Consider the following 18,906-nt stretch of genomic DNA (forward strand, 5'->3'; position numbering starts at 1 on the left):
TTCCTTCCTTCCTTCCTTCCTTCCTTCCTTCCTTCCTTCCTTCCTTCTTTCTTTCTTTCTTTCTTTCTTTCTTTCTTTCTTTCTTTCTTTCTTTCTTTCTTTCTTTCTCTCTTTCCTGTCTGTCTGTCTGCTATCTATCTATCTATCTATCTATCTATCTATCTATCTATCTATCTATCTATTTTTGGGTTTTGGGACAGAGTTTTTCTCTGTGTGTAGCCCTGGCTGTCCTGGACTCAATTTGTAGACCAGGCTGGCCTCAAACTCAAAGCAATCCATCTGGCCCCCTGAGTGCCAGGATCAAAGGCATGTGCCACCAAGCCAGGCTCACATTCATATGATTTTCCAAGACAGGGTTTCTTTCCATACCCCTGGCTGTCCTAGAACTCTCTCTGTAGACCAAGCTGGCCTCAAAATCAGAGATCCTGCCTCTGCCTCCTGAGTGCTGGGATTAAAGGCAAAAGCCACTACCACCCAGCAGGCACACCATTTATATTCCTTCTGTCAATACACAAGGCTTCCAATTTCACATATTCTTACAAAGGTTAGTATTTTCTGTTTGTTATTATTATTGTTACAATTTATCCTGATGGGTGTAACTTTCAGGCTTATCTAGTTTGACCATTGGCGTCTAGGCAAGGGATTATTTCCTGAAACGTGGGTGTAGAAAATAACTTGATTAAAAACTTCACTCAGTTAACAGTTCATGGCTAATCTTGTTGTATTTATGTGCCTTCTCTTTTTCCTGTTCTTTGTTATTTTGAGGGAAATCCCGTATATCATTATATTTATGTTTCACTATGTGTCTTTAGAAAATAAGAAAGAATGATAACTTCTTTATTAATTTATTTTTATTTTATGTACATTGGTGTTTGACTGGATATATGTATATGTGAGGGTATCAGATCCCCTGGAACAGGAGTTATAGACAGTTGTGAGCTGCCATGTGGGTGCTTGGAATTGAAACCAGGTCCTCTGGAAGAGCAGTCAGTGCTCTTAACCGCTGAGTCATCTCTCCAGCCCCACCCCCCCTTTTTTTTTTGAGATAGGATTTTACTATTTTACTCAGGCTGGCTTCAAACTCCTGGGCCCAAGTAATCTTCCTGCCTCAGCTTCCTGATTATCTGTGCCCAAGGGGCCAGGCAGGCCTGTGCATCCGGCTCATCTGAGGATCCTTACTATTCTATTTTACTGATGATGGAAAGGTACGCAATGATATACCATTGCACATATTCTCTGATATTCCCTTAGATTAGTGGTTCTCAACCTACCTAATGCTGCAAACCAGTAATACAGTTCCTCATGGATTGTGGTGAATATTCCAGCGATAAAATTATTTTTGTTTGTTTGGTTTTTTTTTTTTTTTTTTTTTTTCTTTTTTATGAGACAGGATTTCTCTGTATAGCCCTGGATGTCCTGGAACTTGTGCTGTAGACCAAGCTGGCCTTGAACTCACAGCGATACTCCTGCCTCTGCCTCCTGAGTGCTGGAATTAAAGGCATACACTACCACTGCCTGGCTCATAAAATTATTTTTATTGCTACTTCATAACTATAATTTTGCTACTGTTATGAATCATGATGTAAACATCTGATATTCAGGATATCTGATATGCAACCCCAGTGAAAGGGTTGTTTAACCCCCAAAGGGTTCAGGACTCAGGTTGAGAACCGCTGCCTTAGATCAACAGGAACATTATAGTGTGCACACTGGTCAGTGCAGCGTCTGGATGTTGGGTTTGGAGCCATGATGGGTTATTGATAAGATTCTACCTTAGCTGTGGCCACTTTCTTACAGATGAAGTTTAGAGTAGAGTCTGACTGCCCGTTTGGTTGAGCAGTTATAGTGAGAAAGGCTGCCCAGGTCTCTGGGGGAACAGAGGTGACTGAAGGAGGGAGGGAAGGAAGAAAGATATATGATTGATAACACATGCAGTAGAGAATAGGGGAGGATAGAAAGGGAAGGAAGGGAACACTGAGTTCCTAACTTTCTGATCTGATTGGACACACCTCTAATTTGGATTCTCAATGTTCTCTGGCTGTTTGCTGGGTAGTGGCAGTGAGCCACAGTTCCTGGTAGCTAGCCATGGGATCACATAGATGAATCACCTATATGGTACAGTGTGCTGTGTGGTCAATCTATGCTCCTTAGTGGGGCTCTTCATTTCTGTTGCTGTAAGAGAAATAGCATAGGACTGGAGAGATGGCTCAGCCATTTAAGGCTAGGCTTATAACCATAAGTATAAGAGAAATAGCACAGGGGAGGGTTGCTATGGGGGGAGAGGAGGCTCCCCTTTTCTAAGGGAAAAGGGGAAGGAGGAGAAGAGGGAACTGGGAGGAAAGGAGGGAGGGGTTGTCCTTGGGATGTAAAGAAAATAAATTTAAATTTAAAAATACATATGTGTGTGTGTGTGTGTGTGTGTGTGTGTGTGTGCATGTGTGTGCATGAGAAATGCCATAGACTGAGTCGTGTATAAGCAGAACTTTATTTGGCCCATGGTTCTAGAGGCTGGGAGTTCCAAGGTCAAAGGTCACATCTCTGTTGGGGGCCTTTGTACTGCTAGATGAACTAGCAGGCATGTATAGGCATGGTGTGAGACAAAAAAATCTGGCTGAACTCACCATTTTTTACAAAGAACCATTCCTGCCTTCATTTATCCATTCCTGAGAGCAGAGCCCTTAAGGCCTAGTCTTCTCTCAAGAGCCTCACCCCAGACTATATGTATTCTCATTCCTTTAGGGGTAAAAGTAGGAGGATTAGGGATTAGAACTCATCTTTGGCTATACAATACTTTGTATTACATTTTTTAATTCCAAAGAAAGAAAAATCAAGTTCTACCCCTTAATTCTGTCACTATGGTCATTAAATTTTAATGTGAGTTGTGAAGGAAACATTCAAACCAAATAAGAAGGCTAGATATCTTGTATTTTGTTTGTTTTTGAGACAGGGTCTCATGTAGTCCAAGCTAGGCTTAAACTCCTGAGTATTTATTGCTCCCACCCACAAGGGCTTACAGACATGCATCTCCACATGAGGCTTACATTAAAAACAAAACAGAACATTTAATATTATTTAGTGTATGTGTGCGCGCGCGCGTGTGTGTGTGTGTGTGTGTGTGAAGATGAAGACAATTTTGGGGAGTTGGTTCTTCTCACCATGTGGGTCCAGAGGATCAAACCCGGGTTGTCAGGCTTAGCAGTCTTCACCTAAGGGACTATATTAGCATCTATAGGCTTACATTTTTTACTTACATTTCCAACTTAAAGTGAAGAACAAGCTGAAGAACATCTGTGCATGTGTCAGGGCCAGATGAGGAAAGCCCGTTCTTCTACTAATACCTACACCGGTGGCAGCCACAGAGCTCTCCAAGGCTGACAGCATACCTTCCTCGTGTTCCTGCGACATCTCAATTTTTGAATCCTTTTGACTCTGTTGCTGTGGTCGATAAGATAAGTAAGGGGCAGCAGTGAGGAGTCCTTACTACCTAGGCAGGGTGCTTTACGAAAGTTCAGCGGGAGGGGTTCTTGAAGATGATGTATGAGCAAGGGTTACTGTCTCCTTTTCTCTCAAGTTTCTGTTCTCACAAGTGGAGTGCCCAGGTAGTGCTGAGATCTATTTGCAAGAAAGAGAAGGTAAAATAAGTGCGGATTACAGGGTATCGGGTTTTATCTCTCTGACTTTGTTGCCTTGCCCTAGTTTCTTCTCAGTCTGCTTTATAGACTATAGACTTCTAACTCCCTCTACTTCTATTGTTTTCTTTTTAATTTTTATTATTTTTTATTTTATATGGCTGTTGTGTCTGCATGTGTTTCTGTATACTTTGTGTGTGCCTGGCGGCCAGAAGAAAGTGCTTTATCTCTTAGAACTAGAGTTATAGACAGTTGTGAGCCTGGGTCAAATCGAAATCAAACCTGTATCCTCTAGAGGAGAAGCCAGTGCTCTTAACCGTTGAGCCATCTCTCCAACCCCTATTCCATTTTATTGTAACACAGCAGCTTTATTGTGGTAAAACTCACATACTGTGCACAATTCAGTGGGGCTTAGTCTTTTTATAGAGTTGTATCCCCTTATGATTCAAGATCAACCTGTGCCTTCCTCCTGGGTCCTAGAGCTCCTAGTTCTTAGAGCTAGTCTTTCATCTCCACTGGCTTCTCACTGATCTCACCCTCAGATGTCTGCAATGATCCTGGGACCTTGGCCAGTAGGTGTTTTTTTCGCTGATGAAATATTTAGATTTAATCAGTTTCTGAAGGGATCCAGGATTCATAAAGAAGGACTACTTCAGGTAGATCCTTTTCTGCTCTTCATGATCTTCCATTATAAAACTTTCAGGGGCTGGGGTTGTAGGCAAGTGGCAAACTGTATGTTCGTTATGCATGGTGCCCTGTGTACAGTCTCTAGCCCCCACCCCAAGTCTTAGAAATTACACACAAACTTGTTACACATTTGCCAAATACTTGGCTGGTAATAAACTCACTTGGGAATTTGTGACTCTAGACAAGTGATCTTGTGACAGTCTAACAGTGGGTCCCCCTCCGGTGAACATAGTGGGGCTTGGACACCAACAAGGAAATGGATGGTGATACACGTTCAATGGTCATAAGTGCTGTGCAAAAGAAGGTGGCAGAATATAGGGCTGGCTATCATGGAGAGCACCTACATAGATCAACGACTGGCACAACACAAGGAAGTGAGCCCTCAGCGACCAGGACAAGAGCCTTTCTTTTCTTGTCCTCATTGTCTCCTCTTCTTGTCTCTCCATAGCCCAGGCTGGCCTCCAACTCAGCCTCCTGAATGATGGGACTATGAGTATGCACTGAGTGGACAAGGACCTATAAATCAGAGAAGGAAATGTACAGGTTCTGAGGCAGAGACGTGGCCAGGATGCTTGAGGAGTGATACGGAGATCTATGGGTGCCATGACAGACTTGATAAGAGAGAGCTTTCTGGGAAAACATGACAATGAAATCCAGAAGGCTCTGTAGGCTCCAAGAAAGGCTATATCTTACTCAGGATGAGGCAAGATGGTGTTGAAACAGGTTGAGAGGAGGGTCTGATGTATATTTTCAAAGCAGCATTTGGCTGTTTTGTTGACCATGGCTATTATAGGCCAGGGCAGAATCCAGGCCATGGTGGGAATCCAGGAGAGGTGATGCTGTTACTGGTAGTGTTTGGATTTGGAAGTATCTGAAAAGTATAGTGCATGGTATTTGCTTGTGGATTAGGGGAGAGTATGAAAGAAAAAACAAAACAATGGCCTCAGGACCTGGAAGGATGGCAGTATCATTTCTGAGTAAGGATGAGTATAAGAGGAAGTCAAAAATTGTAATTAGGTCCTTTAGATGTGAGGTGTCTTAGACATCCAAGTAGAATGCCAAGTCTAAAAGTGCCAATTAATAATTTAATGAGTTCCTACTGAGGGCTTGTAAAGGCAAGAAAGCAAACATTTTACTGAAAATAGCTGTAATAATGGTAGAGAATTATGCCATGAGGGATAATAAGTAAAACAAAAGAGCTAGAGTGACTTCTGTATAAATCCCGTGCCCTCACTATGCCTTTAGTGGCTGGTATGAGCTTCAGGGTAGGGTCTGGACCTTCAGCTTTGTGGACATCAGCATCAGCTTTTGTAAGCTGTGGATAAACTCCTCTCTTTGAGCCCTAGTGTTTAATGTGTAAGATCAAGTGGTTGAACTTAAGCAGTGTTCTGAAACAACCAGGAAACTTTGACCCAGACCTGTTGAGTCAGAATTGCTGTGCCTGGAGCCTGAGCGTCTGTTTTAGACATTGGCATGTTGTTATTGCTTTTAGTATTATTTCACACGTATTACATTTTTCTTTATTTTTGTGTGTGTGCGCACACGCCATGGTACACTTGTGGAAGGCAGAGAACAACACGTAGCCATTGTTTGTCACCTCCACCATGTGGGTTCTGGAGCTTGAACTCAGGTCCTCCAGCCTGGCAGCTGGTTCCTTTACCTGCTCAGCTGTCTCTCTGGCCCCTGTTAATTGTATGCTTTACAGGCAAGACCAGCTGCAGGCCACAGTCACTTGGAAGCCACCAGACATGATAATTTTGGAGGTCTTCTTCAATTCTTACTTCCTGAGTAATGCCTATGCCTGCCATTGAACTCTGTTTTGCTTGGATTTATTTGGAACTGCTGTTTCTTATCTACTTATCAAGGGCTGAGGCTCCTTAGGCTGTTTATGTTTGTTTGTTTGTTTGTTGTTTTTTAATTGTTTGAACATCAGGTGTCTCATGAAATGAACCATTAGCCAGTCACTCAGAACATCTGTGATTTTGGAGCCCTTGACCGATAAGCAAATCTAGATTATTTCTAGGAGAGTTGTAATATGTGTATGGAAGGGTCTGCTTATCCACCTTAGGAATCAATACTTAATTGTTTATTAGAGGCACATAAATTCGACCAGCTGTTTAGCCTTGCCTTAAAGTTGGTTTAATTTTACATTTTAATCAAAATCTGGTAGCATAGTGGGGAGAGAGCCAGTTCCTATGGCTCATGACTCCTTACTGTTTCAGCTGTATCATTACTAGTCTGGGGACTTGGTTTTGTGTCTGGAAACATGTGGCAACCCACCTCCCCAACTCCCATCACACACATTCTCTTTGATCTACTTTGTGATTTGCTAACTTCCTTTGAATTCCATCTGTGGGAGCAATGTCTCCCTGACCACTGCTCCTGCCGGAGTCCAGGTTGACGGCTCCTGCAGGCCTTGGGAGCAGTGGTATGCTCTTGAATTTGCTTGGTCACTCTGTCTTTTCTTTGTCTTCCAGGTATAGGAGTTCCTCTGATTTGCCCCTACCTCAACATTCTCCCCCCGACCCCTCAAGACAGGGTTTCTCTGCGTAATCCTGGCCGAACTCACTATATAGACCAGGCTGGCCTCAAATTCAAGATCTGCCCGCCTCTGCCTCCTGAGTGTTAGGATTAAAGATGTGCACCACCACCTGGCTAAAAATTCTCAACCATTATAAGCAGTCATTGAGTATATATGGTGTCAGTATGTAAACTGGTGTTGGGGGGGGGGTCAGAATCAAGAGTTCATCAACAAGTAGTAAGAAACATTTCTTTTCTTTCTTCTTTCTTCCTTCCTTTCTCCCTTCCTTCCTGCCTGGTCTCAAAATCATGGCACATTTTGAAGATAACTGAGTTTTGTGCTCCTACAGTGCAGTAGTCCTAATTCATGCCAACTTCCTGTGTCAGTCTGCAGCTGTGTGTGGTCTCTGTCCTGTTAAACAGAAGATACTTAGTAAATATATATCAAGCTTTTTTTTAATGCTTTGGGTTGCCTCCTTGATGTCCTATTGTCTAACTTGTGTTTTCTCCCTGTTACTGGATTTAGTATTGCTAAGAAATGTTTTTTGTTTATTTGTTTGTTTCAAGACAGGACTTCTCTGTGTAGCCCTGGCTGTCCTGGAACTCTCTCTATAGACCAGGGTAGCCTCAAACTCACAGAGAGCCACCTGACTTTGCATCCCAAATTCTAGGATTAAAGGCATGTGCCACCATGGCCCATTTTAAATCTATTATGTTTATAGAGTGAGTGAGTGAGTGTGTGTGTGTGTGTGTGTGTGTGTGTGTGTGTGTGTTGCTTGGCATTGAACCCAGGTCCTGCTAGGCATGTTCTCCTCTGTTGAGGTACTCAGTCCTGTATATGTTTTACCTGTGTGGTAACTGCAGGGTATTTTCTGATTAGTCAGTCACCTCTTATTTGTTTATATCTTTTATTTTAAAAGCAAAATACTGTCCCTTTCTGTTATTTAGATGAACAAACTTCTACTTTAGTTACACTTTCTTCTTTCCCCCAGATCTTCATTTCTCTAGATTGAAGTGGTTATAATCTTTGGCTTTCATTCTCCTGTTTTTGTGTGTGCATGCGTGTGCATGTTTAGCTGCAAGTGCCTTTAAGCACTGAATAATTTTGCTGCTCCCTCTCCCATCTGTTTCATAGCTCCACTCTCATTTTTCAGGACCTCTTTCTGTGCTGGTATGTCTTTTCTTCCTTTTTTTCCCCCTTTCCCTTCCATGTCTTTTGTTTTAGTACTGAAGATTGAACTTAGGGCTTTGCACATGCTAAGCAAATGTTTTAGCACTGAATACCATCCTAAGCTGTTTTTCTATTTTGAGACAAAGCCTTACTAAGTTCCATGGGCAGGTAGGTCTTAAACTTGCAATAAAAAAAAAAAAAAAAAAAAAAAAGCAATGCTGTGTTTTAAGGGAATGTTCTAAACTGATATCTAGTTGTCTTAGTTAGGGTTTCTATTTCTGCGATCAACACCATGACTAGAAGCAACTTAGGGAAGAAAGGGTTTATTTCACCTCATAACTTATAAATCTGTCATCAAGGGAAGCCAGGGCAGGAACTAAGGGCAAGAACTGATGCAGAGGCCATGGAGGAATGTTGCTTACTGGCTTGCTTCTTAAGGCTTGCTAAGCCTGCTTTCTTATGGCACCTAGGACCATCAGGCCAAGAGTGACGCCACCCATAGTAAGCTGGGCCCTCCTACATCAAGAAAATGAACCACAGGCTTGCCCACATGCCAATCTGGGGGGCGGGGGTGTCATTTTCTCAATTGAGGCTCCCTCTAAAATACTCTAGCTTGTGTCAAGTTAAAAACTAGTCAGTACATCAGACCTCTTTATTTATGAACAACTTAGTTTAAACTTATTCTAAATGTATCATGTGAGACCCTGTTTCAAAAAAAAAAAAGTTTTTGTTTTGTTTTTATTGTTAGGCTCATAACATTTGAGATTTCAGTCCATGACCAATTTGCTTTGTTCCTTTGGGCCTGAGACAAAGCAACATAACATGATGGAGTAAACTTGTGGTAGAGTGACTGATCTCATGGCCGCTGTGAAACAATGAGACAAGTCGCTGGGACCCAGCATCCTCTTTGAGAGCACGCTTCTGTGATCTGACTTCTTCTAGCTGCCATCATCTTTCAGGATAGCCATGGCTGGTAGCCAGGCCTTCAGCACACTGATCTTTGGGAGCTATTTAAGATCCAAAGTATAGTAGATAATTGTATGGGTTGAGAGCCATCATTTTAGGTAACTTACAAAAGTGTTAAACCTGGGTCTAAAACTGGCCATTGAATTAGCACCACTTTTGCTTTGTTTTTTGGTGGGATTTTGATATTTAAAGTTAAATTCTACCTACTATTTTGCCATAGTCATATGAAATTATATATTATTTTTACTTCTCAAGAAATTCTAATTGGTCAGTTAGACTTGGTGAGACCCCATTCAAAATTAAGATGTTTCTTATTCCTCACTAAAAATTTATAAAATTTCCTGGACAAACTAGTAGATCCTAGAGAAATTTGTGACTTGTGGCTTTACTTATACATTGCTAAATTGTTCTTCTAGCAGGTCATATAAATTTATAATAATTTATAAATAATAATTTATAAAGATAAAAAATATCATAACTGTAACATTTGGGGATATTATTTTTAATTTAAATAAAAATTTTTTTGGAGACAGGGTTTCTTTAGGTAGTCCTGGCCGTCCCACTTACTCTGTAGATCAGGCTGGCCTCAAACTCAAGATCTGCCTGCCTCTGCCTTTGGAATTCTGGATTAAAGGTGTGTGCCAGCATTCCCCGGCTAAAAAAAAAAAATTTAAGCAAGTTCTCCTATAGTTCTCAGACTGATCTCAGACATAACTGAGGTTGGCCTTGAACCCCTTATCCTCCAGCCTCTTCCACCTCCCAGAGTGCTGGGACTGTAGGTATGTGCCACCACACCTGTCTTTGTTTTGTTTCTTGAGTGAAGTCTCATATGTAGCTCAGCCTAGCCTTCTCTCCGTCCTTCTGCCTCAGTCTTCCTAAGAGGTGAGGTTGTAGGTGTGCACCTGCACTCCTTCTCGCCAACCTCTGAACCATTTCTGTGGGGTGTAATACCTCTTCATCAAGCCCCTGTCATTTTCTGTTGGGGGACCCTGTGCTCCAGGAAATCGTTTACTCTCTGTCAACCTCTGCTCCCCCTCTCCCACATGCTTTCCCCAGCGCTGCAGGAGACCAAGTGTCTTACCTTTCATTAGCTTTTTTTCTCCTTAGGCACTAGAAGGCAGGAAGAAAAGAAAGGAGGGAGCATCTGAAGCAAGCATCCCGAAGGCATTTCTTCATAGTTATGATGCCCTTCACATCAGTTCAGTGCACCTAGTCCAGAAGACAAACAGAAGCAGATTAAGGTTCAGTTTCAAACCATGTTTAATAATTGGTGTTTGACTTACCTGGATATCTTCCCGATGGGAGGGGTATAGTGCTCTCATTTCTGTGAGGACTGGTGGGCAGGGAGACGGGCCTTATTGAGCTTTGCAGTGGTTTGATGTGAGAAACTGCAAGTCTGTTGCTATCAAGGGCTGGTAAGAGACACACTTGCATCAGTCCATCTGTCTCCTTTGTGTTCTCATTGATCTTTTTTTTTCTCTCTTGTAAAATTTATAGAAGCAGGTTATTAGTGCAACAAATGTTTAAAAAACCTGCTAGTAATCTCATCACCTTAAACAATTATTTTTTTCTTTTCATCTATAGCACTAATAGATACTTAATGTATATATTGTTATCATAATGTGATAATACTTTTATATTAGTCTTTTAAGTTAATGAGTAATTTTCTTTGTTGGTGTGTAGATTATTGATCATGTTTTTGTTGACTGCATTATAGTCAAATATGTAACCGTTTTCTGTTTGTAGGTGTTTAGTCTAGGCCTTGAATCCTCTGTGTAAGAAAGGATGAACTTGAGCTTGTGATGCTCTTGCTTTCACCTCTGTAGCGCTAGGGTTATCAGTATTCTTCACATACCTGGTTCACACCTCCCTTACCTTTATTTGGTCCTGGAATCAGGCTGACAAGGTCCTCCTGGAGATGCTAGCACCTGGGTAGAGGGATCCATTTCCTCAGCCCTGAGAGGGCTTCTCTAAGTTACAGATATTGACATTGATCTGTAGTCTTGGGGATGTTGGTATAGATACGCTCACACAGCGTTTTTATCTTTCACTTCATTGTCTTTCTTGTTAAGAAGGCTGGAGAGATGGCTCACCGGTTAAGGGCACTTGTTCTTGCAGAGGATCACTATAGTGGCCCACAACCTTCCATAATGGGATCCCATGTCCCCTACCTACAGAAGCACTAGGCTCACACATGGTATATAGGTGAAGATGAGAGCAAAACATTCATATACATTAAAAAATGTTATAAAGAGGTTTTAATAGAAGAGCAGCAGCAGCTGGGTGTGGTGGTGCGCACCTTTAATTCCAGCCTTTGGGAGGCAGAGGTCTACATATTGAGCTCCAGGATCACCAGGGCTTTAGAGAAAGAGACCCTGAATCAATAATATTAAGAGCAATAGCAACAATAAGTATAGAGAGAGGAAGGGAGGGGGGAGCAGAGAGAAAATAAATACGAATATGAGAATATGTACATAAACATTGAGTAAAGATCCTCAGAGACTCTGGGCAGTGGTTGCAGGAGACTCTAGGCACCATTTGTTGCCGATATTTGTGTATGTGAAATATGTGAGTGCCACCCAGAGAGTGAACATATGCCAGTGAGGGCAGAGGTGATGGGGAGGCCAGGGGGCATGGCTTGATTGGATAAAAGGGCACCCTTTTTTCTTTTGGTCACAGGGTCATGGGACCAGCCAGAAATGTCCCAACTATTAAGAGTTAAAACCTTCCTGTCTTGTCCCTACATGTAAGCTTCTCTTTTAGCCTTCTTTACCTTTCAGCAGGCTAGAGACTTGTTAGGGTGAAACTCAGGTATGGGACTTCTTGTTGTAGGAAGTGGGCCAGCTGCATGTGCGCATTAGTGTGATAAGTATTCAGTACAGATGATGTAGGACAGTTCAGAAAAGCCCTGGTGGTCACTGATTTTGTTCTTTGTTTCTCTTGTAGCTCTTGCCAGCATCCAGCCATGGGGGATATGAAAACCCCAGATTTTGATGACCTTCTGGCTGCCTTTGACATCCCAGATCCCACGAGTCTTGATGCCAAGGAGGCCATCCAGACTCCTAGTGAGGAGAATGAGAGTCCCCTGAAGTCTTCAGGCATGTGTATGGATGAGAATGTGTCCTTGTCTCACTCAGGATCAGCCCCAGATGTGCCGGCCGTGAGTGTCATTGTCAAGAACACCAGCCGCCAAGAGTCATTTGAAGCAGAGAAAGACCACATTGCTCCTAGTCTCCTACACAATGGATTTCGGGGCTCAGACCTGCCTCCAGACTCCCACCACTGTGGGAAGTTTGATTCTGCTTTCATAAATGGAGACAGTACTAGGAGTTTCACGAGCAAGCTAGAGGCCTCCAAGTCGGAGCCATTACCTACCTTCAACCAGTTCAGCCCAATCTCTAGCCCAGAACCCGAGGATCCTGTCAAAGATAATGGGTTTGGGATAAAGGCCAAGCACTCTGAGAGTTATTTCCCACCTCCTCCCGGGGCTGTGGGGGGCCCAGTCCTGGAAGCTCTGTCTAAGTTCCCAGTCCCAGAGCTACACATGTTTGATCACATTTGTAAGAAAGAACCCAAACCAGAACCCTTGCCTTTGGAGAGCCAGCCGGAGCAGGAGCAGGAGCAGGTTGGGCAGAAGGTGGTGGAGCCTCACAAAGGTCTGGATACCAGTCGGTTCTTTGGGGAAGCTTTAGAATTCAATAGTCACTCTAGCAACAGTATTGGAGAAATCAAGAAGCTGGCTCCAGAGCTTAGTGCTTGCTCCTCTGTCCCCCCTAGGCAGCGTCTGAAGCCAGCCCATTCCAAACTCTCCTCTTGTGTTGCAGCCTTGGTGGCCCTACAGGCCAAAAGGGTGGCCAGTGTTGCCAAGGAGGATCAGCCTGGTCACACAAAGGATTCCTCAGGGCCCACTAAAGAGGGTTCTAAAGGCAGCCCCAAAATGCCCAAGTCACCAAAGAGTCCCCGGAGCCCTCTGGAGGTCACTAGAAAAAGTATCAAGCCATCAGACAGTCCTCGGAGCATCTGCAGTGACAGTAGCAGCAAAGGGTCCCCTTCTGTGGCTGCCAGCTCCCCACCAGCAATTCCCAAAGTTAGAATCAAAACAATTAAGACATCATCAGGGGAAATCAAACGGACTGTCACAAGGATCCTGCCAGACCCTGATGACCCAAGTAAGTCCCCTGTTGAGTCACCTGTAGGGAGCACCATTGCTGAGGCCCCAAGTGAGATGGCAGGGGATGAGGGCATAGCCATGCCTACGGAAGAGCACTTTCCTGAGGCAGGCATAAATTCAGGGAGCCCCCAGGGTGACAGGAAAGGGGATGAGAGCATGATAAAGGCCAGTGACTCTTCATCTCCCTGCCGCATCTCTGGGCCCCGGGTCTCAAAAGGAGCTGCCCTGAACTCGCAGGCAACAAAGAAGCAACAGAGCACAGCACTTCAGACATCAACCCCGGCCCCTGCCAGTCTCTTGCCCAAAGCTGTGCACTTGGCCAACTTGAACCTGGTCCCCCACAGTGTTGCTGCATCTGTGACTGCCAAGTCCTCAGCACAGAGACGGAGCCAGCCTCAGGTCACACAAATGACAGTGCCCCTGGTCCACCAGGTGAAAAAGGCCGCCCCTCTGATTGTGGAGGTCTTCAACAAGGTCCTTCACAGCTCCAACCCTGTGCCCCTCTATGCGCCAAATCTCAGTCCACCTGCAGACAGCAGAATCCATGTGCCGGCCAGTGGCTACTGCTGCCTGGAGTGTGGAGACGCGTTTGCCTTAGAGAAGAGCCTGAGCCAGCACTACAGCCGGCGGAGTGTCCACATCGAGGTGCTGTGCACACTGTGCTCCAAGACACTGCTCTTCTTCAACAAGTGCAGCCTGCTTCGGCATGCCCGTGACCACAAGAGCAAGGGGCTTGTCATGCAGTGTTCTCAGCTGCTTGTGAAGCCCATCTCCGCAGACCAGATGTTTGTGGCGGCTCCTGTGAATTCCTCGGCACCAGCAACCCCAGCAGCTTCTTCCTCCCCTAAACCCAGCCCTCCTTCCAGCTATGCCAGCCCTGTAATTCCAGCCTTGCCGCTTTACCCAGACCCGGTGAGGCTCATCCGGTATGGAACCAAGTGTCCTGAGTGTCACAAGCAGATGCGAGACTATATGGTCCTGGCTGCACATTTCCAGAGGATAACAGAGGAAACCGAGGGGCTAGTAAGTACACCACCCCATTGTTGGGTGTTGAGCCTCAGGCCCATACGGGCTCCATGATGGGCTGGAGAGAGCTGTTAGTGTGGGAGCAGTGGTAGAACAGGAGTCCTGGCAGAGGACTTCTGGCTTAATGGTTAGTGTCTCACCTGAATATATAGTTCTTGGTTTTTATTTGGAAAGAAAGCCTAACCATACCTGTGAGGAAAGCCTAAAGATCCAGAAAATTTACCCACAGGTGGTGGTATTTGCTTATAATTGCAGCACTTACAAGGCTAAGGCAGGAGGATCATGAGTTTGCAGCCAGTCTCGGTTATAACAAACAAAAACAAAACAGTGTCTTTATGGACATGCCCCATGTTCTACTTCCACTCAGAGTGGCAGTTAGTTTGGTCCCAATTTGGGCCTGTTACGGCTTGGCTGGGTGGTCTCTCTGGCCTCCAGCAGATAGCAGCACGGTTTTGGCATGTTTTCAGAGAGGCTGGGGAAAAGGGTAGGTGAATCACTGCCTTTGTCCCCTAGTCTTTTTTCTAAGATCATTCTGCCTTTTAGTAGACAGCTCTTGAGCAGAACCCCTCTGACAGGGCAGAGGCAAGGCTGAGGTAGGAAGGACATGGGTAGGCATGAGGGCTCTCTGCAGAGGCGTTGTAGGTCTCTGTCTGTTGCCCATGTTCTCCCAACTCTAAAAAAGGAGTTAAGCTTTTCTGCTTGTCCTGATCCCTGGTTACAGTTGATGAGCTTTGTGGTTTGTTTCTAAAGGCATTAGGTGCTGTCCACTCTACTGCCCTGTTGCTGTTAGGCTCTGTCAAGAAGGCAGCCACGAGCTGTGCTAGTACATTTTAATCCCAACACTTTGGAGCTGGAGGCAGGAGGGCTGCGTTGTAAGACTTCATCTCTAAAAACGAAAAGGTCTTCAGATTGGGCTATGTGTGTGTGTGTGCATACATGCAGATTACAAAGAACATAAGATTGCTTCTTATTTCTTTGAGACAGGGTCTTTTTGATTTGGAAGTTCACCATTTTGGTTAGGTTGGCTGGCCGTCAAGCTTCCAGGATCTGCCTATTTCTACTCCCCAACCCTGGGGTTACATTCATGCACAGCCATGGACAGTATTTTTACATGGGTGCTAGGGGGCCTGTCTAATTCAGGTCCTCATGCTTTCACAGCAAGTGCTTTTACCCACCAAGCCATCTCTTGAGCCTCTAGGGTTCCTTTCATGACACAGCTTAATTCACTCCCTGACTATGCTTCCATCAGCCAGGCTGTTGGTTTGCTTTCTATATTATAATAAAGACTGTTAGCAGGGGTTAGGGAGATGGCTCATTTGTTGCTCTTGTAGAGGACCCAGGTTTGCTATGGTGCCCACATGGTGGCTCACAAACACCCTTAACTTCAATTTTAGGGGATCTGACACCCCCTCTGACCTCTGGAGGCACCAGGAATGCACATGGTACACCTATATACATGCACACGTAGGCAGGACACTCACACAATAAAAATGAAATAAATAAATCTTTAAAAAAAGACCAGGCATGGTGACACAGGCCTTTATTCCCAGCACATGGGAGGCAGAGGCAGGCAGAGCTCTAAGTTTGAGGCCAATCTTGTTTACCTGGCCTAGACTCTTCCATGTCCATCATTAACTAAGAAAATGCCTTATAGACTTGCCTACGGACAATCTGATGGCCACATTTGCTAAATTGAGGTTCTTCATCCCTGATAAGTCTAACTTGTGTCAGATTGACAGAACAGACAGAACACAGGGCTGCAGAGATCTGGGAGAACAGATAGCTGTCAAGCCCAGGTCACCGTGCTGGCCCTGTACTGCTCAGGGGATGCTAGTAGGAGGGAGTCACAGCTTTTTTAGGAGCTCATGGTGATGGCAAAGGCAGCAGTCTGCATCCAAACCTCTACTATGTGTGACAGACCTATTGAGATTAAAACAAGGTTAGGACCCTAACTGACCTCAGAGGGACTAATTTATAGGAACTGCAGGCAAAAGGGGCAGTGTTGTGTGGTTGTGTTGGTTAAATTGGGCCTGGAAGGGTGGGGAGAGGGTACCTGAAGGTGTTCTGGCTCTGGGGAGCACAAAGTTATGCTTGAATAGTGAGGAGCAGACATTGTTAGTGTGGTGGGCCACCAGTGCTGGGTACAGGCAGGAAGTCGGGCCTCTGCATAGGACTTGATGTCTGAGGTGTCCGGGGCCTGCCGCAGGGTTGCTGTCTTAGTCAGTTTCTATTGCTGTGAAGAGGCATCATGACCACAGCAGCTCTTATAAAAGAAAGCATTTAATTGGGGCTGGCTTATAGTTTCCGAGAGTTAGTCCATTATCATCATGGCGGGAAGCATGGTAGAGGGTTTGGTGCTGGAAATGTAGCTGAGAGCTACATCTGGATCTGCAGGTAGCAGGAAGAGAGAGCCACCGGGACTGGCTTGAGCTTTTGAGAACCCCAAAGCCTGACCCCAGGGACACACTTTCTCTAATAAGGCCACCTCTACCCCAACAAGGCCACACCTCCTAATCCTTGTCAGTAACGCTGCTCCCTGATGGCCAAGCATTCAAATCTATGAGCCCATGAGGCAATTCTTATTCAAACCACCACCGTCACTTCCTCTTCTCTGTTCTATTTTGCTTGTGATGAGTCAGGTGGAGTGTGGTCAGCACCTCTCCTAGGGGCTTCCCTGCTCTTTCTTGTCCTAGCAAACAAGAGTTGAGTGGGGCTAGGACTCTTATTTCTGAGTTTGGCCATTGAAGATTTTTGGCCATGGAGATCTACTGCCTGGGTCTATGACATTTTCCCCATTGCTTTTTACCCAAATTGTAAAGGCTTGTGAGGTAGAAACTGGCATAGGATCAAGGCTGGCATCTCTCTCACACTACACCTTTCTTGTGTCACTCTGTCCTTGGAGCTACATAAAAGCACAACCCAGACATGATTGAAGAGGCTGCTCTGGAAGGCTGTTGGGCTCCTCTCAGCCTAGCGAGAATCCTTCATAGTATCCCCTTTTGCTAAATGTGGCTTCTAGGGAGGAAGATTTGAAATCAGGAATTAGCCTTCATGGCCACTGGGCTTGGGTTCCCATGACAGTACCAGTATCAGGCCAAAGAGTGTTCAGATGAGATGGGGTGCAGCTCCCCACCAAAGCAGGAACAGCATGCTTAGATTTATATGTTCCTTCTGGAAGACTGTACCAGAGGCAATGCTGCCTCCTTCTGTAATGACTAAGGCTGGGGTCTGGGTGGGAGCTTTCATCCTTTCCTCTGTATTCTAAGCCATTTAATTAGGACAGGACCTCTCTACATAGCTCTGGCTGTCCTGGAACACATGTACACCAGGCTAACCTTGAATTCAGAAATCCACCTGCCTCCCAAGTGCTAGGATTAAGGGCATGGGCTATAAGAGTATATCTTCTTGTTCTTAAGCTTTTATTTAACTATGCTGTCATCACACCTAGTAAAATTAATAACATTAATATTACCTAATTCAAATCTCATTTAGGCTTTTCTAATTACATTAAAAAGTCTTAACAATGGACCTTTTATTTTTATTATCTATTTTGAAACAATGTCCCATGTAGCTCTGGCTAGTCCCTGATTCACCTGTAGTCAAGGCTGGCCTTGAATTCCTCATCTTCCTGCCTCTACCTCCCAAGTGCTAGGAAGACCCACTATACCTAGCTTTTTAACAAACATCCGTGTTTCCTTAAGTAATCCAGGCTGGCCTCACACTTATGACCCTCCTGCCAAGTGCTAAGGTCACAGATGTGTGTCACCATATTTGGCTTATTTGTTTGCTAGCTTGCTTGTTTGATTTTGTTTGTTTGTGTTTATAGTGCAGGGCTTCTAGTGTAGCACCTTAAGCATGTAAGGCAAGCTCCCTACCTCTGAGTTATACCCCTGCTCTAAATCTGAGCTCAGTCACATAAAATCACACATTATATTAGTCTACTTCCTTGTTTTTCTTGTTATTGTTTTGGTTTTGTTGAAACAGGGTATCACTCAGTATGTAACCAAGGCAGTTCTGGAATCTGTAGCAATCCTTCCACCTCCGCCTCCCCGTCCTGGGATTCTAGGCCTTACCTACCTGGCTGTTGTCAACTGTGAAAGTGTGTTTCCCCACTCCACCCTACCTGTATCATTTGCTTTTTTTGGTGTTCTTTCCTAGACTTGCCAGGTATGCCAGATGCTGCTGCCAAACCAATGTAGTTTCTGCGCACACCAGCGGATTCATGCGCACAAGTCCCCCTACTGCTGCCCGGAGTGTGGCGTCCTCTGCCGCTCTGCTTACTTCCAGACTCACGTAAAGGAGAATTGTCTGCACTATGCCCGGAAAGTGGGCTACAGGTGGGTGCTGCCTGGCTCACTGTCCTGGTATTGCCCAATGGCAAGTCTTTTTTCTAGGCTGGAACTTGTTTTATACTGAGATTTGTTTTTAAGAACCCAATGTGTTTGGGGGGGGGTAGTCATTGCTGGTGAGATGGCTCATTGTTACCGATTGATGAGCCTAATGACCTGAGTTTGATACATTTTACTCACATGCTAGGAGAGAAACAATTCCTGTGGGTTGCCTTTTGACCAGTGCACCGGTGCTGTAGCATATTCATGTACAGACACACACACATACACACAACCAATCAACAAGCAAGCAAACAAATAAATGAGGTTAAATTTTTCTTCTTTCTTTCTTTCTTTCTTTCTTTCTTTCTTTCTTTCTTTCTTTCTTTCTTTCTTTCTTTCTTTCTT

At 44.6% G+C, this 18,906-nt stretch overlaps 1 protein-coding gene across 2 annotated transcripts in view; it reads left to right on the forward strand.

Annotated features, from left to right (window-relative positions):
* Znf592 (zinc finger protein 592) overlaps positions 1 to 18,906 on the forward strand; it is a 32,190-nt gene that overhangs the window by 1,022 nt on the left and 12,262 nt on the right. The window contains exons 2-4 of one of the 2 annotated variants that reach the window (XM_055623149.1): positions 10,081 to 10,214; positions 11,920 to 14,167; positions 18,329 to 18,507. In XM_055623149.1, the coding sequence (XP_055479124.1) occupies positions 11,939 to 14,167; positions 18,329 to 18,507 (2,408 nt within the window). In that variant the 5' untranslated portion in view covers positions 10,081 to 10,214; positions 11,920 to 11,938. The remainder of the gene's footprint in view (positions 1 to 10,080; positions 10,215 to 11,919; positions 14,168 to 18,328; positions 18,508 to 18,906) is intronic. The other variant, XM_055623148.1, reaches the window with a different exon arrangement.

The sequence above is a fragment of the Psammomys obesus genome, unplaced genomic scaffold (assembly GCF_907164565.1).
Source record: "Psammomys obesus unplaced genomic scaffold, mPsaObe1.curated_primary_1811, whole genome shotgun sequence".
NCBI classification, from domain to species: domain Eukaryota; kingdom Metazoa; phylum Chordata; class Mammalia; order Rodentia; family Muridae; genus Psammomys; species Psammomys obesus.